The sequence below is a fragment of the Choloepus didactylus genome, chromosome 1, assembly GCF_015220235.1.
Source record: "Choloepus didactylus isolate mChoDid1 chromosome 1, mChoDid1.pri, whole genome shotgun sequence".
Classification (NCBI taxonomy): domain Eukaryota; kingdom Metazoa; phylum Chordata; class Mammalia; order Pilosa; family Megalonychidae; genus Choloepus; species Choloepus didactylus.
The window spans coordinates 124,686,053-124,712,578 of NC_051307.1; the positions used below are offsets into that span (position 1 = coordinate 124,686,053).

The window sequence follows — 26,526 nt, forward strand, 5'->3', positions numbered from 1 at the left end:
CCAGTTACCTGGATTTGGAGTTCAATACAGCCATTTACTGCTGTGTTGGGGAAAGTTAATTAACCTCTCTGAGGATTAGTTTCCCTGTGTATAAAGACCAAGGTACTAATACCTATATTATAGGGTAGTTAGGTAAAAACTTTAAAACATGATACTGCTAGCAAAGCACATAGCACAGCACCTAGTACATAGGTACTCGACAAATATTAACTAATATAATTATTTTGTCAAGAAGGTGGAACTTTAGGTTTGGCATTGAACCATGTCTCTACCACCTCCTAGCATTGTGACAATGGGCACATTCTTAATCTCTCTGAGCTGAGCTATTTCTTCATCTGTATAAGGTGAAGAGATATGGAACCTTGCTCAGAGAGGTGGTGTGAAGATCTCATAAACTAATTCCTAGTGTCCAGTACTGCGTAAGGGTTTAAGAAATGTTAGCCATTTTAAAAATTATTTTGTTGTCTTATCGCCTTCTCTTTTCAATAATTAGTGCTATTTTAATTGGCAATCGTCATAACATAGCAGCCTCCCTTTTCCAAATCTTGTATCTCTACCAGGACTTAATGACCCATATATCACTTTGCTTTTTGGGACAGCTAAGCCAATGTCCACAGGTCCCAATGGCAGGTTTAAGGAATACCTTGGGGGTGAGGAAAAACATGTGCAATTGTAGTTCAGTATATTACAAGAAGAGGGAGAATTCTGTAAATAATTTCCTAAAGTACCTCTTAGTTTATTCTATTAAATGTCAGCATTAACCATCTACATATGGGACATATGTCTAATTTTTATGTCGATATTATTGTTTACTGAAGAATAAAAGTAACCACATTTCCCTTTCCAGTTTTAAAATATAATCTATTTTAGTATTAGGTATTGTGTTTATTGAACTAAATGTTATTTATCTTATAATTTCATTCCTCATTGAAATTTTTATGCATTATATAGGTGTAAAAATGTTTTTGTATGAATGCTTAATTTTTTTCATGAAAATAAACTAATTATACATCAGGTTTCTAAGTTTTTTTTACATGAAGTATAAGAAAATGGGTGGACCAATGTCCAAGTGTTTAAAAATAATTAAAATGTGTAAGGAGAAAATTGGAGGGATCTAAACTCAGAAAATAATAGAGTGTTTTCTTAAATTCTTTGCTTCTGTACATGTCTTATAAGTCATTAATCATTGGTTAATATTTCTACTTTTTATGTCATAAAATGCACTTGATATAACAGGTCTCAGAGATACGCTAGTGGGAAGGGCTAGGTGATTTTCCTTCTTGAGAAAATTCAGTCTCCCAGGAATTCTGCTACAGTGGTCTAACCCTCTAAGAAGGAGAGACTTCCAAAGGCATACTTTGCCATGGCCAAGGATCCTGGTTGGCAACTATGATGTCCTGTCCATTTTACTCTTTCTTTGTGTCTGAATTCAATGGTTTTATTGTACCCTATAAATGGTGCTATTATAGTATGTGCATTTTAAAAAACACAAACCAGAATTTTGCCATAGCGGGGATCTTAAACAATCATTTGCCCAGACCCTCTGTTGTACAAATGAAAAACTCGGCTCTAGACATGCTAATTGTCTTCTTTGGAATACGGTACTGTTTATTTCCAAAAAACCCAGGTTTCCTCCTACCCTCAATTCCTTTCAGGGTTTTTGTCTTGTGATTTCAAAGTTTCCATTGGCCTCTATGTCTATCTCTAGTGGCTAGGAAAGCTTGATAGTATATTGCTTGTGCTTTTATGTTCATTTAAAAATTTCCTGAAACTTAGAGTCTGATTTGAACTGTCTTTTAACCACTTGCTAATTTATTTGGAATGGAATGGAATGATTTATTTAGAGCACCCAACTTTTTGGCCCTAGCATTAGCAGAGAGAAGATACAAAGCCACTGATCATTTCTTAGAACTTACTTATTGGTCAATATTATTTTTATTATAGATGATGGTGTTTACTAGATTTTGAAAAGCCACTTTGCTTACAAGCAGAAAGTTGGAAACATGAGAAAGACAAAATCGCTTTTCCTCATAATTTGTGTAGATAATGTTTTGAGTGAAAATTGTTCTAAAATGATCAGAGTAGATTGTGTGAAAATTATCTAAAGTGTTTGTTGGGAATATACGTTTCTTTGATCAGTATTCCCTAGGTTGATCTGCTTAGTATGAAACGATGTACTAATTGTACCATGATTCTAGCAGGCCTTGGAGGTCGACAGTTATGGCAGAGATGGCCGTGATTCAGTGTGCATTTTTTTTTAAAAGCAGAGGTTAAAATATTACAACTATGCAGGGTTTCATGCATTTTAATGAATATTACAAATAGGGAAAGTTGAGGAACCTTGTGATGTCAGAAGTTTGTTTTTTTATTTTTTGATGGGGAAATTAAATCAGTCCTTGAGTTGGTTCATTGATGCTGTGCCAAAGTAACTAGATCACCAGCTTTATTTTCCCCACTGAATTGATTAGACTTCTGGCATTACATAGAGATAGCCGCAGAATCCCAAGTGGTTTGAGTGGAGTGGGGTGCTATCTGATTTAGAGCACTGGAACCATACCTGTTCTCTAAGTCTGCATTCAGAAATGGGAGGAGAATGGTGCTTTCACCCATGGAAGAATGATTTAACAATTCTCTGGCCACTAAGTTAGAAATTTTCACTTAAAAGTCATTTGGAGAAAGTCGACGTGTTCTTTCAGGCAACACGCAAAATAGTCACATACACAAATGATACAATCTTTATCTTAAAATGTCAAAGGAGAATACCCCATTAATTACAAGAAATGCTTTCCTTCCTCACCGATAAGGGCTGAGGGGCAGAGTCTTACTTATTTTATGACTGAAGGAGAACTTTGAAGTAATTTATGGTTTTCTATCACATGGGAGGCAGAAACAATTAGCCAATCGAATGTTAAATGCTTTCCTGAAAAATTGACCTGGTTCGGAGCTGCTACGAAGAATAGAAATGGAAAATTTGGGGGATATATGAAGAAAGGAGGTTAAAGAAGACCTTTGATTTTATTCCAAAAGGAAAATTTAGTGGCACTGTTAACTTGCCTTTGTAGTAGTTTAAAGACTAATACAATGAAGGCTTTCTGGACTCCTACTCACTATAGATAATGCAAATCAGTGTAGTGTCTTTCTATCAGAATAAGCTATTCACATTTCCTCAGTTTTAAAAGTTTGGAATATTTATTGCCATTTTGGAGAAGATAATGGAATTTCATTTAGGATTAGCAACCGAGAAAGTGAATTTATTAAGTAAAAAATCAGACTCTACAATTTGAATTTAAAAGATGTTCTTTTTACCTTATTTGAAGAATATGTGAATTTGTTTCATGTGTATTTACAAACAGTTTAATTCTGTCGTACTAAGTAGAAGATAAAACAGTGCCATTGCTTCTTAATGTCCGTAATTTTGTGAAGTTTGTTTAAAATATCAGGATTAATTATCCCAATACATTTTGGAGCAATTAAATCACCAATATTTTCTTACATCTTCATAAAAATCATGAAAATCTTCAAAACAGTCAAAGCCTACTGGAATTAACATCTTGATTGTATGAATAGTATTGTGCCTTTCCTCTGATATGTTATTTTATGGGTGGTACATTTTGATATCTGACTTACTAGTCTTGAGAAGTGTCTCTTGATTGGCTTGAAAATATTTCCTCTACATCTTTTTTTCAGATGCAAATACTGTGACAGATCATTTAGCATATCTTCTAACTTGCAGCGGCATGTTCGGAACATCCACAATAAGGAGAAGCCATTTAAGTGTCACCTGTGTGATAGGTGTTTTGGTCAACAAACCAACCTAGACAGACACCTAAAGAAACATGAGAATGGGAACATGTCTGGTAGGTATATGTGTAGTAAAGAGATGATGTATGTTTCTTATTTTAAAACGTAAATGTAATTTTTTGTCTCTCACTCCACTTAGACATCAGAATCAGATCCTACTGTGAAAATTTGCCACAAGTTTCTCATGAAATTTTAGAATGCTGTGATCATTGATTAATATATAACTTAGTAGACTTGGATTATTAGTGCTTTTTAATTATCCTTGATTCATCTCAATTGGAATAGTCAAGCAAACAGAACCATAATCCAAACTTGAGGAAAATCAAGATTTTCTAATTTACTACGGAGCAATCTTTATACCTATCAGCACAGAATGCAGCCCCTTGGCTTGGCAGGATTTTGAGAGTGGCAACCTCAGCGCATCACTCTCTGAATATTCCCGTAGAAACTACAGCTCTTTTGCACAAGGCTCACAGTTCCTCTCCAAAGGAACTTTTCATAAGACTAGGGACAGAAAAGTGCTGACATGATCAGAGTAACCCATAGCAAATGATAATGATGGGTGGTTTGGTCACAAATTCTGATATAAAAATTAAGTTAAAAGTAATGGCCTTTGATCTTCATCACTGGCAAAAAAAAAAACTAGCTTCCCTTAACTTGTACCTGACAGCACATAATTAGCCGATGGTATTATAGGTTGTCTTGATTTGGCTTCTAAGATTTAGATAATAAGGCATTAACTAATATTTTCCAGCCAACATAAGTGTGCAGAGGCAATCTGTGCAGCCACAGTTTGTTTCTAGAGGATGCAGGACATGAGTGCAGTGCGGGAGGAAGGTATGGAGTTCAGGAAATGAGGTTTTAAGAACAGAAAAAAAGTCGAATTTATCCAAACTAACATTGTTTACATAAGGAAATTATTTTATTATTAGTCTTTCCTCCAGTGTACACGCTCATTGCTTGTGATCTGGAATGGTTACTACTTAGAACCGTATAGTGTTCATTTCCCCTAAAGCCAAAAATCCAGTGCTCATGGTTTAAAAACATAATATTTTAGAAGCGTAAGCCTAATCCGCTATACAAGACTGACCATGCTTTCTAACTTCATGTTCTCTTATAGCATAATAGTATAATTTTCCAGTCAAAATTATTTTCAAAAAGACATAAATGTTAAAAACTATAATATGTCAAAGTTGAATATTTAGTTTGTTAAAGCATCACTAAGCTTTATGAATAGCTTCATTAAGCTGAGGGATGTTTTAACCTTTTGTTATTAGCATAGAGAGTATTGTGATGAACTTTCAAATTGCAAACATTTTGTGGGCAAGCTAATGTTGGTGTAAAGTTTGACCACATTTAATGTGCTTACATTTGTATAATTTTATGTAAACTTTCAACAATCTTATCAAGCAGAGGGAGCTAAAAATCAGCCCATGATCAGCAATTTTGTCCTCTTAATAGAATACCACTCCAATCTCTGGGCTGAAGGGTTCAAAATCCACTCACTGCTTTGCTCACCAAATCAGGACGCAGAATTTTTAGTGTGTCTTTATTCTTCAATCTTCTCCTTTGGCAAAGGAGAACTAAATACACCAAATACATTTTAACTGCAACCAGTTAATAGAGTATGTGGTTTCTTACTGGCATACTCTATTGTATGGCAAAGTCTATTTAAGACTTGCTTATTATTTTCCTCACCCTATCTTTCCCTCTCTGGCATGTCAGGGTTGAGTTGAGAGAGTCTGTGGGGAAAACGGCATCCGTGGGAGACTCTTTCATTAATACTCAAAAGGATCTGTTGTAAAAAACACTGCTAATTAAATTGAGAAAGAATGAGGTTCAAAACAAGTTCCATACAAATAATAGTCTTTATCAAAAAAAGGCTTTCTGCTCCCATCAGGTACAGCAACATCATCGCCTCATTCTGAACTGGAAAGTACAGGTGCAATTCTCGACGACAAAGAAGATGCTTACTTCACAGAAATCCGAAATTTCATTGGAAATAGCAACCACAGCAGCCAGTCACCCAGGAACATAGAAGAGAGGTAAGGACATAAAAACAAACGAAGCAAAACAAAACAAAAAAACCAAATCTCTGTGACTTATGAAATAAATATTTTCAAATAAATTTACTGTAATCACTTTTGTAATATTGGTATTACCACCATTACCAAAGGCTAATATTTATTTAGTGCATATTAAATACCATATGCTCTTCTAAGCACTTTATATGTGTTAATTAGTTTAATTATCATACTAACCATATGAGATAGAGATCATTATTACCTAATTTTACTAGTGAAGTTATGGAGACATTGAAGGTTAAATAGCTTGCCAAAGGTCATAAAACTAATAAATGGTATTTAAACCTGGACTGCCTGCTTCTAGAGACCACACTTTGACCAACATGCTGTTCTGCTTCTCTCATAAGTAATTGGAGTATTTTATCAAATCTGCCAAATAGAAGGGATAGCTACCCCAGTGATTGAGTTGAAATGCTGGTCAATAGTGCTTACTATCATATATCATACATATAACAAATGGATATATATATACACACACACACACGTATCTATATATGAAATATCCATTTTAAGGTTTTGAGTGTCACCCAAATAGCCTTTATATAGAAACCATTTGTGACTTCTCAAGAAGATTCTATCACTATTTTGTCTACTCTCTTATGGTTGCTCATGTAATTCTGGCATATTTGTTTCAATTGGTATGATCATCCTTGTTTTTAAGGACTGGGTACACTGGCTTCCTCATGTCACGATAAACATCAGACATATATGGCTTAATTCTTAAAGGAAAACTTCAGTGCTGCCAATAATAATAAATGCTTATCTAGCACCTTACATTTTATGTGAAGTTAATGAAACATTATTTCACCAAAACTATTGGATATGATTTTTCTTATCTGTAAGTTATAATTAAATGTCTGTTATTGTGAACTAGACCTTTCTAAACATAACCATCTAATGGCCTATTAAATTAAGATGCTGCACTGTAAATTTTAATATAAAATGAAATTAGCTAAGGAAAGTTCCGTTATGTCTCATCACACAAGTATTATTAGGTTAATGTCCCCTATTTTTGATGCTGCTATAATGTCAAAGTTAATTATTTTAGGTAGTTTTCCCATTGAAACAAACAAAAAAATAGTATTTCCAAGATAGCATAAAAACATATGACTGCTTCTGCTGCATAAAAGTGTATCTACAGAAAAAAGGAGAGAAAGATCTAGCATTGCATAACCCTTCCTGGCCTCTGTTTGGTCTGATAGGAGCTCCAAGCTTATGCAGTTGGATGTGTCTTTCCCTCTGCCAGCCTATTTTTGTGTATGTACTTGTGTCCATGAGAGTAAGAAAGAGATGAGGCAGATGATCAGAAGTATACAGTAGTGAGAATAAATAAGAAAGACATTCACAACAATCTCACCTTTTGACAATGATATTTATATGAGGCAAGTAAGAAATATTGAACGAAAATCACTGGATTCTGAGATGCCTATTCAGATCTTCTAGCTCTTAACTGAACATTTGTGAGCCTGTGTAGCTATAACATCTGGCTTCACCATGTCTAAACAGTAAAGAAGTAATAAGGTTGAGTCATCTAACTTTTTTCTCTTCAACTCCTATCAGGCTACTTTTGATGAATATTTTATCCCCCATAAATTGCCACATTTGAAAGCATAATTAACAAATATGTTTTCTTAATCATGTTGGCTTTTGTTACTTTTGGTTTTCATCCATGTACTCTTTTGCTCTTTTACTTTTTCTTTCTTTTTTTTTTAAATAACAATTTCAATTCATTCAAGCTAGCAAGTTGGCATTGTATCTGGAAACTAATAATTTATGTCTGTGCAAAACATGTTTTCATCATTCTTTGATAAAAGAGGTTCAGAAATTGGTTGTATAAAAAGCTTAATAATAATATGACTTTTCTGGTCAAATGGATTTTTACAATGTGCATCTGTCATTTCCAAGATTATTTTATTTATTTGTTTATTTTTATCCTGGGAAATTCTAAATATTAAATTATGGTCATTTTTTAAATTGAGAAAGTGATGATGGGGAGCATGCACTGCTGATACCTGATGTTCTGTAATCTGAAAAATAGTTACATTAAATGTGAAAATTGTAGGTGACTATAGCAATTTACTTAACCATCTCAGGGAATATTAGCAAATTAGGTAAAGGAGTAAGGCTAAATGGGGAGATTATCAGTCGCCCTGGAACGAGGACCTGGATGCCTGATTGTTCTGTCCCTAACAAGTTTCTGAACTTTGGCAAGTGCCTTAACTTTCCTGGTCGCATATCTTTAAAATGAGGCAGGTAGGAGAAGATAGTCTCTGATTAAAAATATTTACAATTATTTTGCAACTTAAATTTGACTTTTGGATCTTACAATGCAGTCTAAATTCAACTTACATATTTGAATGTTTATTTTAACATCTGTAAAGTTTATCCTAGTTTCATAAATGCTCTCAGGTGTATTAAATAAGGAGTCCTATGTAATTTAACTCTTTTTATAATTATTAAATTTTTGATTCATAGTCAACTTTTGCAACCACAAACATTACAAATGACTTTTAAAAATGTAATATTCTTCTTTCTAATCATTATATTAGACATGCTTGCTAAGCTTCAAACAATATTTTTGCAATTGTATTTCTAGACCTTTTCACACCCCAGTGTTCCCTTGATAAACAGGAACATTCTCTCATTTAGACTAACAGTGGTAATTTAGAAATAGTAGAAATAAGGGGACTCTCAATTTACTTCCAAGTTCTGGTAGATTGTCTAAATGTAACATACCAGAGTATCACCTAGCAACTGAACAAACCAGGTTGGTCCTTGGCAGCTACATTAACATTTTCTTTGAACTCTTATATTCACTTCAGGCATGTTTGTTGAAGCTGCCGCCAATCCCATTCAGGGATATGAGTCTTCCAGAAATCTATCATTTTAAATCGTGGGTACTTATCTGGTAATTAGGTGCTTTTTAATATTGTATATAACAATATCATTTATCAGGAAAAGGCCTGATAAGGAATAGAAGACTGAAGTTGTTTTTCCAGTTCTGACAAAGGCTCCATTTCTGATCTGAATAATCATCCAATTATGTGTTTCTTCATGTTTTCATTTGTGACATTAGATTTTTTCCCGTGGTTGCCATGAACCATAGATGTTAAACATTTCCTACATAAATGTTGGAGTTCTAAAATGTTGTTTGAAGGATGTGATAATAGTTAACTGCTTGTTTAAAACCAAACCAATAATTGGACCTTTTTCATTTTACACTTTTGAAAGAATGAATGGCAGTCACTTTAAGGATGAAAAGGCTTTGGTGACCAGTCAAAATTCAGACTTACTGGATGATGAAGAAGTAGAAGATGAGGTGTTGTTAGATGAGGAAGATGAAGACAATGATATTACTGGAAAAACGGGAAAGGAACCAGTGACAAGTAATTTACATGAAGGAAACCCTGATGATGATTATGAAGAAACCAGCATCCTGGAGATGAGTTGCAAGACCTCCCCTATGAGGTAAGGGGTCTGTGATTTTACTTAAAAAACAATAATAAAACATTGTGATTTCTTCTGCTCTGTTTTTCCATTAGAGCAGTATATTAAGTGACAGCAATATCTGAGTAATAATCTGATGATTCATGAAGACTGTATTTGAATTAGTAAGCCATAATAAGTGCATTGATTTTAAATAGATGAAAATAATGTGGCCATCATGGTAATCCCTGGCATGTAAACCCATCAGAATTTGTGAATTTTGATTAACTTGTAAGGAAGGATAAATGACAATCACACAAATACAAGATCAATTATTTTTAAACTCTACCTGTGTACATTCTGGGTACTAGATCTTTATCAGATATATGATTTGCAAAAATTTACTTCCACTTTGTAGATTTTCTTTTCACTTTCTTGGTAATGTTCTTTGATGTACAAAGTTTTAAATTTTGATGAAGCCATATTTTTCTAGTTTTTGATGGTTGCACATGCTTTTGATATCATAGCTAAGAATCCATTGCCAAATCAAAAGTCATAAAGATTTACTCTAGACCCTAACTATAAAAACCCAAAGAAAAATAGAGATGTGGACCTTATCTAATTCATTCAATAATCTGGTGTGATTATTAATACCTGTCAAATATTATGGAAAGATAACAAATTTCACTTCATTTGATTTACTTGTTATCTATAGAGACGATATATTGTTAAATGGAAAAAGTTATCCAAATAGTTAAATTAATGAGAATATTATATAGGCATACCTTGTTTTATTGCACTTTATTTTATTGTGCCTCTCAGATATTTCATTTTTCACAAATTGAAGGTTTGTGGCAATGCTGCATTGAACAAGTCTATGGGCACCATTTTTCCAACAGTTTGTGCTCACTTTGTGTGTCTGTATCACATTTTGGTAATGCTCACACAGTTTCAAACTTTCTCATTATTCTTATATCTGTTATAGTGATATGTACCTGTGATCTTTGATGTTACTATTGTAACCGTTTTGGGGTGCCACTAACCGTGCCCATATAAAACGGCAAGCTAAATCAATAAATGTGTGTGTTCCGACAGCTCCACCGATAGGTCATTCCCTCATCTCTCTCCCTCTCCTCAGGCTTCATGATTCCCTGAGACACACCAATATTGAAATTAGGCCAGTTAACTCTACAATGGACTCTAATTGTTCAAGTGAAAGGAAGAGTCACACATCTCTCACTTTAACTCAAAAGTTGGAAATCATTAAGCTTAGTGAGGAAGGCATGTCGAAAGCTGAGATAGGCTGAAAGCTGGGCCCCTTGCACCAAACAGTTGGCCAAATGGTGAATGCAAAGGAAAAGTTCTTGAAGGAGATTGAAAGTGCTACTCAGTGAACATATGAATGATAAGAAAGTGAAACAGCCTTATTGCTGATACAGAGAAAGTTTTAGTGTTCTGGATAAAAGATCCAACCAGCCCCAACATTCCCTTAAGCCAAAGCCTAATCCAGAGCAAGGCCCTAACTCTCTTCTATGAAGGCTGAGAGAGGTGAGGAAGCTGTAGAAGAAAATTTTGACGCTAGCAGAAGTCGGTTCATGAGATTTGAGGAAAGATGCTGTCTCCATAACATAAAGGTACAAGGTGAAGTAGCAGGTGCTGATGTAGAAGCTGCAGCAAGTTACCCAGAAGATCTAGCTACGATAATTTGTGATTCTTGGGAGGAGGTTAAAATATGAACATTAACAGGCATTTGGAAGAAGTTGATTCCAGTCTTCATTGATAACTTTGAGGGGTTCAAGCCTTCAGTGGAGGAAGAAACTGCAGATGTGTTGGAAACAGAAAGAGAGGCTAGAAGTAGAAGTGGAGCCTGAAGATGTGACCGAATTGCTGCAATCTCAGGGTAAAACTTGAAAGGATGAAGAGTTGCCTCTTATGGATGAGCAAAGAAAGTGGTTTCTTGAGATGGAATCTACTTCTGGCGGAGATGCTATGAACATTGTTGAAGTGACAACAAAGGATTTGGAATATTACATAAACTTAGTTCATAAAGCAAGGCAGGGTTTGAGAGGATAGACTAAAATTTTGAAAGAAGTTCTACTGTGGGTTAAACACTATCAAATGTCATTGCAGACTACAGAGAAATCTTTCATGAAAAAGGGTCAATCAATGCAGCAAACTTCACTGTTGACTTATTTTAAGAAATTTCCACAGACACTGCCACATTTAGCAATCTTGTTCAGTCAGCAACCATCAACATCTAGGCAAGACCGTCCACCAGCAAAAAGATTATGATTCACTGAAGACTCAGATGCTGATTAGCATTTTTTAGCAATGAAGCATTTTTTAGTTAAGGTCTGTACATTGTTTTTTAGGCATAATGCTATTGCATACTAAATAGACTATAGTGTAAACATGTTATATGCACTGGGAAACCCAAAAATTCATGTGAGTTGCATTATTGCAAGATTTGTCTTATTATGGTGGTCTGGAACCAAACCCATATCTCTGAGGTATGCTTGTGTATAGATGATAGATTTTTAAATAGAAAAAAAAAACGAATAATTAAAATGATGAGGGTATTATATGTTTATGCTGCGGGTGAGTGCTGACTAACTATTACTGTAATTTGCTTTATGTTAAATGGAAGTTATAAATGTACAAATTCTGTCTCTACTGCATTGCTGACTTACCTGTCATTGACTTTAACTCTATCTTAAATATACTCTTCACTTTTGTTACTAAATATTTGAGAAATAAATATTTTGAGATATGATCTTTGTAAACATTTTAAAGGACCCAATAATGATGTATACTACTCCACATTGCATGTACAAGATGAAAGCTTGCCAGCTGCACAGATTCAAATGAAAAGTGGTTTAATTGGATAACACTGAAAAAGGAAAAAACAAAACAAAACTATGCTTTTCCATTCGTTCATTTTAGGTATAAAGAGGAAGAATATAAAACTGGACTTTCTGCTCTAGATCATATAAGGCATTTCACCGATAGCCTCAAAATGAGGAAAATAGAAGATAATCAATATGCTGAGGCTGAGCTGTCTTCTTTCAGTACTTCCCACATGCCGGAGGAACTGAAGCAGCCGCTGCAGAGAAAGTCCAAATCACAGGTACCTACTTGGCCACAGTCTAACGTCATGGTGACCTTGTACATGAAAATGTTCATAACGTCATGGTGACCTTGTACATGAAAATGTTCATTTCCTGTGGTTAAGAAAAGACAGATATTCTATCTTTGCAATACAATAGGATCTGAACAGCTTGAGATGTTTTACCCAAAATGTGCATATCTTTACTCTGTGATCAAATCCAAAATAGTTAACCATACAGTAATTAATATGTCTGCATTCTTCACAGAAACATCTGTGGCAAACTGTCCTACAGCAATCTGTACTTTGTAATTCGCTTACTTCTATATGGATAGTCCATAATGCCAGCTTGCATCCATTTATATCTTATCTCAGAATTAGTGTCTGATAGCTTTGTGTCTATAATTTTTGTCAACATAATTATATTCTAAGATTTGTGGAAAGCAAATTCATTCATCTATTATTTTTTCCCTTACCATGTCTAGTAAATTGTTGTGTATAGTTAATTAACAAGTCATCTAATTATAGAATTTAGGAGTACAAGTGGAAACTGAGGATCAGAGATGAAATTATCTGGAAATTAAACTATGAATTTTTACTGAATGAATGAATTGTACTCCAAATCATTGGCCACATCAGCATTCTTTCATCATTTTCATAACTAAAAATAAATCCATTTAAAGATCCATAAATATAGTTAAAAGCGTCTCAGTTCTTTTATCACACAATAAAGGAAGCCAGTACTTTTTGCTTGACATTTACATTTAACCAGATTGTTCTCTCAGGTAAAGAAAAAAACAAAAAAGAAAAAAAGAATCAGCAGCAGCTTCCTATTAATACCATATTTATTAGTGACTTCGGTCTAATTGTTTGATCCATTAGTCCACTTTAGAAGTGACTTGACGTTTCAAACAATGTGGTCATATTGGCTTGTATTATAAATAAGGAAATGATTTCCTATTTGTCTCAGTGTTTTGGGCTGGTCCTAATAACAAATGCAGCACTATCTCAACTAAGGTGGGGAAAAGAATTGTGTCAATGGGACAATAGAGATTTTTAAAAATAAGTCAATTCATTGAAAAGTCTAAGGTGTCAGGTATAGTACTAGGAAAAATAAATGTTCTTTCTGAATTTAGTTAAAAGCAGCCAACTCCAATTCTAAAGGCCTCTTTATGAACTTAAGGACTTCTTTAATGACTGCAGTGCATTTCTTCATTGTAAAGTGTGTTAGATGGAGAAGGTGTTTAAGAACCCTTTCTTTTTTATGATTCAATGAGGATACAAAGGAATTTTTCAGTTTTTAGCATTAAAAGTAAATTAGCCAATAAACAAAAACAAAATTTAAAAAAAAAGAGTAAACTAGCCAGAGCAGGCATCTCATTTTCACTTAGAGACACCAATAAGAGGTGACTAGTATTTTTGAAATACTTGGTTTCCCATTATTTCTTCCTAGTTAGTGATCTGAGATACTGAAGAATCTGATTTTTTCTTTTAATTATTCCACCCAAAATACTTTCCATTGTAAGAGACAATACTTGAAAACTCCAGAAACTATTTGATGCAATGGAAAGCAAAAGAGCCTGGGAACAAAGAGATAATGGATATGACATATTTCAATACCAGCATTTTAACATGAAGTGCCTACCCAGCTGAGCTGGCCATTACTATCACAGGAAATACTAGCATTTTGCAATCCTAGCTCACAGTTATTTGGATACTTGATCAAATCATATGTATCAGTTTGAAAATGATCACACATTTTTGCAAATTGACTTTATTTCATGAGACTCTTCATTCAGTGATTATTGTTACTGCCAGTTATTTGCTTGAAAATGATCATTTCCTTTTAATAACAGAAGGCAGATATTCTGTATTTGTAATTTCATAGAATCTGAACAGGTTCAGATGCTTTACTGATAACATTCATATCTTTACTGTGTCTATGATTCTCATAGCAATTGAATCCAAAATAGTTGACCAATACAGAAATGATAATGTCTGCATGCTGCATAAGAACTTCTCTGACACAACCTGCCATGAAATTAGTTTATGATAATTGGTAAAATTTATGACAAGCACACTGAGCATTTTATGGAAGTTAGTGCCTGCGATTCTCCATAATCCTTGAAAGCAAATACTATTATTATCATCATTTTATGTGTGTAAAGCAAAGTTTGAATGGTTAAACAAGGTCACACAGCTGGTTAAGTAAAGGCAGGGTAGAGGTCCAAATTAAAACTCAGATCTCCAGCGTTTTCTTTATATTTCCTTTCATCTTTCCAAATATTGGAATGAGTTTTGTTAAGACTTTTTCAGAATATTCCTCATCTTGATTTCTAACCTTGGGTATATAAGTGGAACAGATATACATTCAGTGCTCACTTAACCCCTCCTCTAAAATCTACAAGGACAAGGACTGTGTTTTATTTATCCTGGATTCCCCAGCACCTAGCACAGTGCCTAGCATAGAGTAGATGTTCAAGAAACATTTGTTAAATGGATGTGGAGGCTTTGCAGAGTTCCAGATGGCAAGTCATGTACATAAAAGTTAAATGTGTACATTTAGAGCAATGACCCAGCAAATAAAAATCAGGCTGCAAGGGCAGATTTTCTAACTGAATGCCATGATTACGGAAGAAACCACAGACCAGCCACATGTCCCAGCATGACTCTCAGAGATGAAATTCTGCCTAACAGAGGCATTTTGTCTTTGTTTACAGACAGTGGAATGTCTTTGGCAGGACTTTAATGATTCCACTTCAGCAGCATTTTGACAAGCAAGTTTAGCAATGGATGAGACCAACAATGGCAAATCAACAGTGAAAAGTTCACTCACAAGTCAAGACCAAACATTTCATTTGAATATTTTGCTTGGCAGTAAATGGGAGATTCTGCGAACAGTTATTTAAAATTTGACATGATAATAGGGAAGAAAGAGCATTGCCACACAGTGTACCTCTGTGTACCTTATGCTTAGCAGATTCAGGAGCACGAGTTAGCTAGAACGTTTGTTGGGTCTTTCTTGTGTTTTGATTTATTTTTTGGTTGAGCTAACTTTTATCTTTTACCTTTGAAAGACCAACTTCCACTATCGAATATTTGGGTTTTACTATTGAATATTTCAAGCAAGGAGGGGAATTGGAGAAAGGACTCTGGATTAAAAGTTGGAAGAAGTGTTTTAGTTGTGTCTCCCTCACTAGCTAGTGGATGGCTTTGGGCAAGTCATTTCACCTTCCATACTTTCTCAGTTATAAAGAGCAGGAGTCATTTCCTTTACTAGACCACAGTGCTATCAAGACAGGTTTAGACCTATACGTATTTGCATTTTCAGTTCTCCCTCTTTTGTAAGCACACAATAATATTTTCGGTGAATTGAACACGTGAAGTCAGTGGATCACTGTATACATAGTTGGGTAGGGGGAGACTCATGTTTCTATATGGAGGCACTATTGACATTTCAGATGGGACAGTTTCTATTTTATAGGATATATCACTTTTGTGGACCCTAGGCACCAAAGGCCAGCAGTAAATACACATCTTTATAACAACAACAAAAACATATGACCCAAACTTTTCCAAACACACCCATGAGGGGTGCTCTTCCTGAGAGTCCTTTCCCTTCCTAATGTTCGCCAACAATATTCTTCAAATTGTAAGTGACGTTTTTCAAATGTGATTTACTGTGTCTCTCATTTTTACCTCAGGCGTATGCTATGATGTTGTCATTGTCCGACAAGGAGTCCCTCCATTCTACATCCCACAGTTCTTCCAACGTGTGGCACAGTATGGCCAGGGCTGCAGCGGAATCCAGTGCCATCCAGTCCATAAGCCACGTATGACATTTCCAAGGTTGACTTGAGTGGGACCAAGTCCGACAGTAGCATGGCTCTTTCATATAGGACTATTTAAAAGACTGCTGAGCAGATTGCCTTATAAACCTGAAGGGTCACTCATTTAAAGTCTGGTGACCTTAAACTGAATAATTAAAAAAAAAAAGAAAGAAAGAGAAAAGGAAGAAAAAAGAAACTATTTATTCTCAATATTTTGTTTTGCACAGCAAAGGCAGCTGCTGACTTCTGTAGGATCAGTGCGACTTCAAGTGTTTCAGTGAACATGAAAAACTTGCTGGGCAGAAGATCTCTTCCAGTTCACCCTGCCCAAGGGTGTGGGTGGGAGAGACGGGCAGTTGAGATGGCGGCATTGATACGTAGGAACACTCCATAGAAACGGAATCTTTTTTTGTACAAGATCACCTGACACATGATTGGGAACAGTTGCTTTTAATTACAGATTTAATTTTTTTCTTTGTTAAAGTTTTATGTAATTTAACCCTTTGAAGATGGAAGTAGTTGGGTGAAATGCACACTCGATTATTATAGACGCTGGTAACGGAGTTCTTGTTCCCCATTAACCTTTGCCTTCTTAACTACGTTGTTTAAAAATAGGGGAAAAGGGTATGTGTATACTGTAAACTATGGAAGTTCAATGCTCAAAGAGAAGTATCCTGTTCATCACCAGTACCGCTGTACCACTAATAAAATGTTTGCCAAATCCTTGTAATAACATCTTAATTTTAGACAATCATGTCACTGTTTTTTAATGTTTAATTTTTTTGTGTTGTGTGTATCATGTATTTATTTGTTGGCAAACTGTTGTTTGTTGATTTTGATAGCACTGTTCCAGTCAGCCACTATTCTATGATGTCCGAGGCACACCCCTTTTCAATTTCAAGGACCAAGGTGACTTGACCTGTGTATGGGAGTGCCAAATGGTGTTGGCTTTTCTTAACATTCCTTTTTTGTTGTTTTGTTTTCCTTCTTAATGAACTAAATAACGAATAGATGCAACTTAGTTTTTGTAATACTGAATTGATTCAATTGTATAAATGATTATAATTTCTTCATGAAAGCATGATTCTTCTGATTAAGAACTGTACCCCATATTTTATGCTGGTTGTCTGCAAGCTTGTGTGATGTTATGTTCATGTTAATCCTATTTGTAAGATGAAGTGTCCCAGACCTTATGTTAAAAGAGGAGAGTAAATAACAGACTGTATTCAGTTATTTTGCCCTTTATTGAGGAACCAGATTTGTTTTCTTTTTGTTTGTAATCTCATTTTGAAATAATCGGCAAGTTGAGGTACTTTCTTCAAATGCTTTGTACAATAGAAACTGTTATGCCTTTCAGTGCATTACTATGGGAGGAGCAACTAAAAAAAAATAAAGACTTACAAAAATGATTATTTTTCCCACTGTGTGGTATTTTCCCCTCTCAAGCAATTTTAGTTTTCCTTTGGGATCCAATGATTTGAAGATATGATGTCAGTGACCTTGATGCCCTAATAGAAACATGGAATCTAGACCATTCTTGTATTGTTTTTAGATGACATTGATAATTCTTGGCCAACAGGAAGTTGGGGTATCTCCTGCTCGTTGTTCTGAACTTTCTCCATATGGTGGCAAAGTCAGGGCTCACGTACACCATTCCACAGTCCTGGTGTCATTCTGTGTCCCTAGCACCCATTTTAGTTACGACAGAGAGAGACGGAGGAATGCCCACTTTTTCTACTCGACTTGACATAGAGTGTGCCAAAAGGTGCTCTGTTTCTTATTTTTGTTTTTAATTACTCAAATACCATTAACCAATTCACAAGAGGAAAACAAAACAAAACAAAACAAAGTGAAATCTTTAACTTATCCATGTTGTTTTTAAGTTTTGGTCCATATGCAAAAAATTATTTTTTCCTGGTTATAATCAGAGTGTAGACATAATTTTGTGTTTTCTATCATTACTTGTGACAAAGTAGCACTGCATATTGCTACACATCCTTCAAAATAATCACTTAGCAGTTGCCCAATAGTCCATCAAGTTTGATTTGCAATAATGTCTTCAATAATTTCAATTTTGTGAAAACGTGTGCTATTTTCAACTTTTCACTAGGGTAACAGTATTTTAATTTTCATGCATAAAACTATTTTCTTGTATTCTCATATGTACATGCAGGGCTAGAATGTGAGGAGTGGTATTTCCATATATTAAATTCTCTGGTGGGAAAGCAATCATGAATATGTTTTTGCTCCTTGCGTATACTGCCAAATTGTTTTAGAATAGGGTTATTCCAATTTGGGCTGACTCTGGAGGTTTTAACAAGGCCTGAAGAATAAATATGACACATGGAAATAGATCCAGACTCATTCCTTTGTTCATTTATTTATTCATTCTTAGCCACAATGCCAGAAACATCGTGAATCTCCTTACATTGTGTCTACATGTACATACTATAGGAATTAAAAATACAGGGTATAAATATTGGTTTTTAAGATAGAAAGCATGCACAGGAAGTTTTCAAGAAATATGCTTAAGCTATGAATTTGGTCTATAAACAATGAGACTAAAATTCTGGTATTTGGGACATTGAAAGAGTGAAGATCTGGAACATGATCTCCACTTTGTTTTATTTTTAAAAGAATATTCCTACAAACTGTAAGCAATTCTTCCAATGCTACTGAATTCTTGTTAGACTTTGAGCATGGCATTTCAGTTATTTGCTAATATTCAGTCCCTCCAAATTCCAAAAAGGCTTTCAAGCCTCACATTTCTACTTTTCTTTTTCCATTCATTTTGCCAGCAATCCTGCACCACATGCTCCTGTGGGGAGCTGGTGAGATATGGTGAAGACTGTATTGGATTTGGAAACTAAAGGCCTATGTTTGTGTTCTGGCTCCACTACTTGACTGGTCTTGGGGCAAGTCACATACCTCTCAAAATCTCATCTCTAAAAAAAGGTTACTAATACCTGCTCCTCCTGCTACTGTCTTGAGTTTCTGTTAATGTCAAATTTAAAATAAAATAATTTTTTGGAAATATTTGATAAACATTCTACAAATGCAAAGTGTTTATGGAGTAGTCTTAGTAGAAAAAGATTGTACACTCTTAGGAAGGCAGTGATAAATCAATACAACTAACACTTTTCATGGTAATAGCTAAGTGAATAGAATATATATGTGTGTGTATACATGTCTGCATATACATTATGCACATATAGGTTCCCATATACATCTGCACATATAGGTTCCCATATACATCTAGACAGACACATACACATACACTATGCTGAGAAGAAGAATTTAGGATACAACAGAAGTTGATGCTAGCCTATAGAAAAGTGAGTATGGAAATCTTCTAGCAAAAAGTTTAGAATTGTTTCTTGAACAAATATGTAGGTTTGAAAAATAAAGCTCAGCCTTTTGAAACATGTGGCATCCAGTATAATTTTTGAGTGCTCTCAAAAAATTCAAGGACAGTTAAGAAAACACGTGTTCAAAGTGTAGGAAAATTTGTAATTTTATTTTCAAGTAATAACCACCTACCAATCTCATTTCTGTACAGAATAAATAAGAAGAGTTGTTCATGTTTTAACTGCCTATTATGTTACCAGTATGCTGAAACTTTCAACCATTCACTCAATTAATCATCACATAGGCCTGCACATGGGCAGTGTTATCCCTGTTTCACAGATGAGGAAACTGAGAGTTTAAACCTGGCTCAAGGTCACTCTGCTGGAAACTGGCTGACCACAGTGAGTCTGCATCCTTAGGCCACACTTAGCCAACAGTCTCAGGCTCCCTGATCTAGTCATAGCTTAAGAAGTCAAAAGGGAAAGTTCAAAACCCAGGGCAATGTGCCCCCACAGGGAATGAGGCTGAGGAGATGGCAAAGGTGCCCAGGAGACATTTAGGCGTCTATCTCGGCTGTGAAGTTTTTAAGGTAAGAGCCAAGGATTGGTTCCCAGGCTTTTTCTTAATTCAGCTTATCTCAAGTCAGAACCAACAATACCAGTGCTTTTGAAAGACCCTAAATGCTTCCTTAATAAGGGCCTTAGTCATCATGTTTGCAAATTCCTAGCAGGTGGCTTGAGTTTCCTTGTCACCCTTGTGAGGGGAAGGAAAAAAAGGTTTATCCCAAATCTATGTTTTGCAATTATTAAAGTGGTGTGGTTAAGCCTCTCTAAAATGGTTAAGAGTCAGCATGAGAGAAAGTAAAGGTAAAAGCAAGTGTAGTTAAGAAGTGTACTTATTTCATTCTCTCATGGTTTAAAGGAATTATTGTAAGGAAGGTGGGGAGAAGTGGGAAGAGTGAAAGAAAAAAAACTACCAAACAGATTGAGTCCAAGAGTACAGAAGAGTTTAGTGATTCAGCCAGCTCCTCCCCAAGAGAATTGGTTAATATTTTATTACCCATTATATTCTGCTTAACTCTTTCTGAATACAAGAAACTGCCCTTGATACAACATGGATTAAGAAAAGAAAAGTACAATCCCCTCTATTTATTATGGTTCTTCAGGCTGAAAAAGTCTAATTCTATCCAACTTAAGCAAAGAAGCAAATTCCTGGATGGATATGTGAGAGCTTACATAATTGAAGGGAAAGCCTGGAGAACCAGGCCTAAGACATGGCCCAGGACCACCCTGGGTAGGCAAGTAGCAAAAGCCACTGGGCAACCCCTTAGGCTGTTTTCATCACGATGAATTGACTACCATCATTTTCATTCTTCTTGATCACTTTGGCTCCAGCTTAAAATTCTAGGGAAAGAGCATTAAATTGGCCCACTGGCTAATGGAAGGCCAGGTAACTTGATCAAGAGCACAACTGAACTTACCTAAACGTGTGGGAGAGCAGAGGCTAGTTCTCTCACTGCCAAAATGGGAATAAATTATGGGCATAAAAAACAAAAAATATCCTTACCACCTATATCATATGAAAAGTAACATATATGAATGAGGCAACATTTGCAAGAAAGAACACAGGATTTGGAGATTAAAAGGCTATTTACAGAGATAACATGATAGCACATATGAAAAAAGAACTGTTCCAGGAAACATAAGACCTACAATTATCACAGTATTACTTTTTTGAGAGAATTCTTGAAGTAATGCTTGTTATTTTTTGGAAATGCTTTAATTTGGACTCCAAAAGATAACTCTACCAAGACTGACAATAGAGTTAAAGTCTAATAGCCAAGTATTACCCAGAGTTAAAGCAAATTAGTTCATTCGTGAAAGAATTTCCAAACATCTTTGAGGTGCTCTAATAAAACATGGTCAGTAAGAAAATAAAGCATTCATCTGAATCTAAAGCATTCAGTAAGTCAGTGTCTACAAAGCAAACCAGAAATCACTCAAAATGTTTCAAGAGGAACAAGATTTAATGCAAGGGAAGGATTGGAAGAGTCAAAGGAAGAAAATGGTGTAAACCAGAGACCAGGAAGCTGCTAGGGATCCACTCACAGTGGATTTGGGGGGCACTACTGCAGGTGCTGCTGCTGCCACCGCCCAGCAGCTGCCCCTTCTATGTTGCTGGAACCCCTGGTTGCCTAGCTGTTGCTACCACTGATGGAGTCAGAAGTAGACTGACTTTGCCCTTCCTTCTGCCTTTTCACCTCTCACCAGTGCCTTTTGCTGAGAGTACCTCACAGGATAACAGCTGGCAGAGGAGTCTATAGAATGAGGTTTTCAAGCATCCAGGCCCCTTGATAGCGTCTCACCCCCCACCCATTAATGCAGATTAAGTAGTCCTGTTACAGTTGCTCACCAAATCAATTGCTGCACTTCCAGAGCACATATTGCAATTCACAATTGTACATATATTCATGTAATTATTTAACATCTCCTTTCCTAAGATATTATACTCCATGAGTGCACTAACTATATCTACTTTATTAAATCAATGAATATAAAAATTGACTAGAAGGATGCACACTAAACAGCCAGCGGTGGTTAGCTCTAAGGATTGCAGTGGAGAGGATAATTTTTTATATTATATATGTTTGATTATTTTAATCTTTTTCAACAAGAATGAATTACTTTTATACATTAAAAACACTTTTTTAATGAAAACCTCATGATCAAGAAACTCTCACTTCTAGAAATTCATCCTACAAAACTATCTAGCATTATATACTAAGATTTTCATATACGGATGCTTATCAAGACATTGATAATAATGAAAATTTATTACCAATTTTGAAGTCCAACAAGAGATTTGGTTAAGTAAGCTATGCTTTATCTGTATGGCATGTTTAAGTACATGGACAGATAATCTCCATATATTATACGTTAAACAATTAGGTTACACATGGCTGGAAGCTGTATACAGTAGCATTTTACTGGTTGGTGGAATTGTGAATCAATTTTGTTTGTTTCCTTCTTTTTGCTTATCTGAATTTTTATATTATTTAAAAATAACCATGTATTACTTTTTTAAACATTTTTTATTGTGGACATGGCATATATACAGAAAAATGATACCTAGATACATAGATTTAACAAGCAGTTATAGAGGAAATTTCAAAGAATGTTATAGGTTACAGTTCCACCATTTCAGTTATTTCCTTCTAGCTGTTCTAATACCCTAGAGACTAAAAAAATATATATTTATATAAAGATTCAGTGTTCATAATCCTTTGTTAAATCCTATCTTGTCTGTTGCTACGCCTCCCTGTCAATTGATCACTGTCTCAGTCTTCAGGGGTGTCTGGGCAGTGACCACCCTGACTTGTTCAAATTGAAAAGGGGTGTTGACATTATGGGGAAAGGGGATGCATCTGGTTGATGTTCTTGAAGAGGCTGTTGTCTCTGGGTTTTGAGATTTATCTGGCATAGGAACACTCCAGAGGATTTAAGTTTCTGAAAAATAAACTTAATGAGTGAAACTTTTATAGAGTCTCAGATAATGACCTGGTTATTCTTTAGGATTTTCAGTTCTACTGTTGATTTGGGCTTGGCATACGGTGGCCATTTAGATTATCTATCTCCTTTCTTCAACTTGATTTCGGATTAGTTTGCTGATCATTCTCCAGCCTCTTCAGTCTTTCAGTTAGGTCTTTGGTTTTAGATCTTTCTTGCGTTTTGATAAATGCATTTAGAGCTATAAATTTCCCTCTCAGAACCACCTTTGCTGCATCCTACAGGTTTGATAGGATTTGCTCTCATTTTTGTTTGTCTCTAGATATTTACCTATTTCTGTTGCAATTTCTTCTTTGACCCACTGGTTGTTTAGGAGTCTGTTGTGTATAATAATTTCAATCTTTTTAAATTTATTAAGACTTGTTTTGCACCCCAGTATATGATCTATCCTGGAGAATGTTCCATGGGCACTAGAGAAGGAAGTATATCCTGGTTCCTTAGGATGTAACGATCTATATATATATTTGTTAAGTCTAATTCATTTATCGTTTTGTTTATGTTCTTAATTTCCTTACTGGTCCTCTGTCTAGTTGTTTCTATCTATAGAGGAGAGTGGTGTATTGAACTCTCCCACTATTATTGTAGATATGTCTATTGCTCCCTTCAATTTAGCCAATATTTTTCTCATGTATTTTGGAGCACCTTGATTGGGTGCATAAGCATTTATGATTGTTATTTCTTCTTTGTGAATTGTCCCTTTTATTAATACATAGTGTCCTTTTTTGTCTCTTATGACATCTTTTCATTTAAAGTCTCTTTCGTATGATATTTGTATAGCTACCTCAGCTTTCTTTTGCTTGTAGTTTGCATAGAATATTTTTTCCATCCTTTCACTGTCAGTCTCTTTGTGTCACAAGGTCTAAGATGAGCCTCTTGTAAACAGCATATTGATGAGTCATACTTTTTAATCCATTCTACCAGTCTGTATCTTTTAATTGGAGAATTTAATCCATTCACATTCAAAGATATTACTGTGAAGGGAGTTCTTGAACCAGCCATCTTAACCTTTGTTTTTTTGTTGTTATATCTATTTTTTCCCTCACTCTCTTTTTTTTCCAGTTCTGTGCCCTTCTCCAGACCTCTCTCTCCTTTCTTTTTTTCTCAGCTCCCTTTAGTATTTCTTGTAGGGCAGTTCTCTTGTTAACAAATTCTCTCAGCATTTGTTTGTGAAAATTTTAAGCTCTCCATCAGTTTTGAAGGAGAGCTTTTCTGGATAAAGAATTCTTGGCTGGCAATTTTTTTTCTTTCAGAATCTTAAATATGTCATACCACTGCCTTCTCACCTCCATGGTGCCCCATGAGTAGTCAGTATTTATATTGTTTCCCTTGTATGTGGTAAATCACTTTTCTCTTGTTGGTTTCAGAACTTTCTCCTTCTCTTCAGCGTTTGACAATCTAATCAATGTATGTTTCAGAGTAGGCTTATTTGGATTTATTCTATTTGGAGTTTGTTGGGCATCTTCGATTTGCATATTTATGTTGTTTAGAAGGATTGGGAAGTTTTCCCCAACTATGTCTTGAAGCAATCTTCCTAGCCCTTTCCCCTTCTCCTTCAGGGACACCAATGATTCTTATGTTTGTTTGCTTCATGTTGTCCATCATTTCTCTGAGATCCATTTCAAATTTTTTCAATTTTTTCCACCATTTGTTCTTTTGTGCACTCTCATTCAACTGCTCTGTCTTCTAGTGCACCTATTCTTTCTTCTGCCTTTTCAAATCTGCTGTTGTGTGTCTTTAGTATATTTTTAATTTGATCCACAGTGTCTTTTATTTCCACAAGATCTGCTACTATTTTCTTATTTACTCTTTCAAATTCTTCTTTCTCCTCTTCTAGAGTCTTCTTGATTTACTTTATGTCTTTAGCCATCTCATTGATGTTGTTTTGGAGATTTGTTTTTACTTCTTTAATTTATTGCTCTAAATTCTGTGTTTCTTCTGGCTTTTTAATTTGTTTATTTGGCTTTTGCATACCTTCTAGATTCTTCAAGTGCTTTGTGATTTTTGTTGGCTTCTGGGCATTTTCTTGTCTTGATAAGATTATTTTGGGAAACGTAGGATTGTTTGAGCATTTATATATAATTTGGGAGAGCTACACCTTGCTGGAGTGCATTTTCCCTATCTTACCAGTAGGTGACACTCTTAAGATGGTCTTCCTCAAACTTCTGTGCACTGGGTGGAGTAAAACCAGGTGGGGAGCCAATCAGTGCACCCATTCTCTGTGTGCACTGCCTTGGGGCTGTGATGTGGGCTCTAGGAAGTTAGGCAGGGCGTCTACTGATGAGCACCCTGAAGATGAAAGGTGCCTGACTCCCCCTGCCTGCCATGCATCCACAAGCCTCTGGGGTGAGGGAGAGCCTCCTGATGCACTGGTATGGTGCCCTCTTCTTTCCCTGCCTCTCACTAGTGTACCCCCTGGACTTCCATGGGGGTAGGGGGGACCGTTCTCATGGGAACTCCGAGCCATCTGGCTGTGGAGGATCACTTCCCCAGCTAACTGCCAAGACAGATGCATGGGAGTGGAGAGCCACTGCTCAGTCCCTTGCCTGAAGTTTGTCTTGCACTGCTGGCCTGGAAGATGGACCCAGCCAAACAAACTCACCTCATCCCTTGAGTTGCCATTTCTTGTGTTTTTGTCCATGTCCCCTCCACATACTGTGGGGGACCCTTTGTGGCCAGTCACATCCCAAAACTGCAGTCCCAGGCATCCTCCAGCCCCTCTCTAGTTTCTTTTACATAGGAGAAGCACATTCTGCCTCACCTACTCCACCATCTTTCCCTTCTTTATGTTCTTCTAGGGTTTCCTTGGTGTCCTTTATATCTTTAGCCAATCTACTAAAGTTGTTTTGGAGGTTTGAAGAGTACTTCTTTGATTAATTGCTCCAAGTTCTGTGTCTCCTCTGGCTTTTTAATTTGGTCATTTGGCTTATCCGTATCTTTTTGGATCTTCATAAGCTTTGTGATTTTCTGTTGGCATTTGCTTATCTTGATAAGGTTATTTTAGGAAATGTAGGATTATTTGGACATTTATATAAAAGTTAACAGAACCACAGCTTGCTGGAGTGCACTTTCTCTGTCTTTCTATCAAATGGCACTCTTGAACCACCTCTTCCTCTCAAGCCCACTTTTCCCTGACTGTGGCTGCACATTGAACAGGGTCCAACAAGCTAGAAATTCTATCAGTGTCCCAATTCTCCATATACACTGGGGACAGCCAGCCCTGGGGTTGGGGGGTGGGCCCTGTGCCATTCAGCAGAGTCAACTTAAGGGCACATTGGGTCTGGTGATTCCCAGGCCTCTTACTGAATCACTCTCAGTCTGTGGAACTACAAGTCTCACCCTTCCCAGCCCTCTGTCAACTCAAAAGT

At 35.8% G+C, this 26,526-nt stretch overlaps 1 protein-coding gene across 11 annotated transcripts in view; it reads left to right on the forward strand.

The window, feature by feature from the left end:
- Positions 1-16,468, forward strand: part of MECOM (MDS1 and EVI1 complex locus) — a 556,962-nt gene extending 540,494 nt beyond the window's left edge. For 10 of the 11 annotated variants that reach the window (XM_037841185.1, XM_037841190.1, XM_037841171.1 and 7 more), the window contains 5 exons: positions 3,688-3,857; positions 5,702-5,846; positions 9,117-9,353; positions 12,255-12,438; positions 16,122-16,256. In XM_037841185.1, coding sequence (XP_037697113.1) covers positions 3,688-3,857; positions 5,702-5,846; positions 9,117-9,353; positions 12,255-12,438; positions 16,122-16,256 — 871 coding nt within the window. Of the gene's footprint in view, positions 1-3,687; positions 3,858-5,701; positions 5,847-9,116; positions 9,354-12,254; positions 12,439-16,121 lie in introns of all 11 variants that reach the window. The other variant, XM_037841158.1, reaches the window with a different exon arrangement.
- The last annotated feature ends 10,058 nt before the right edge of the window (positions 16,469-26,526 follow it).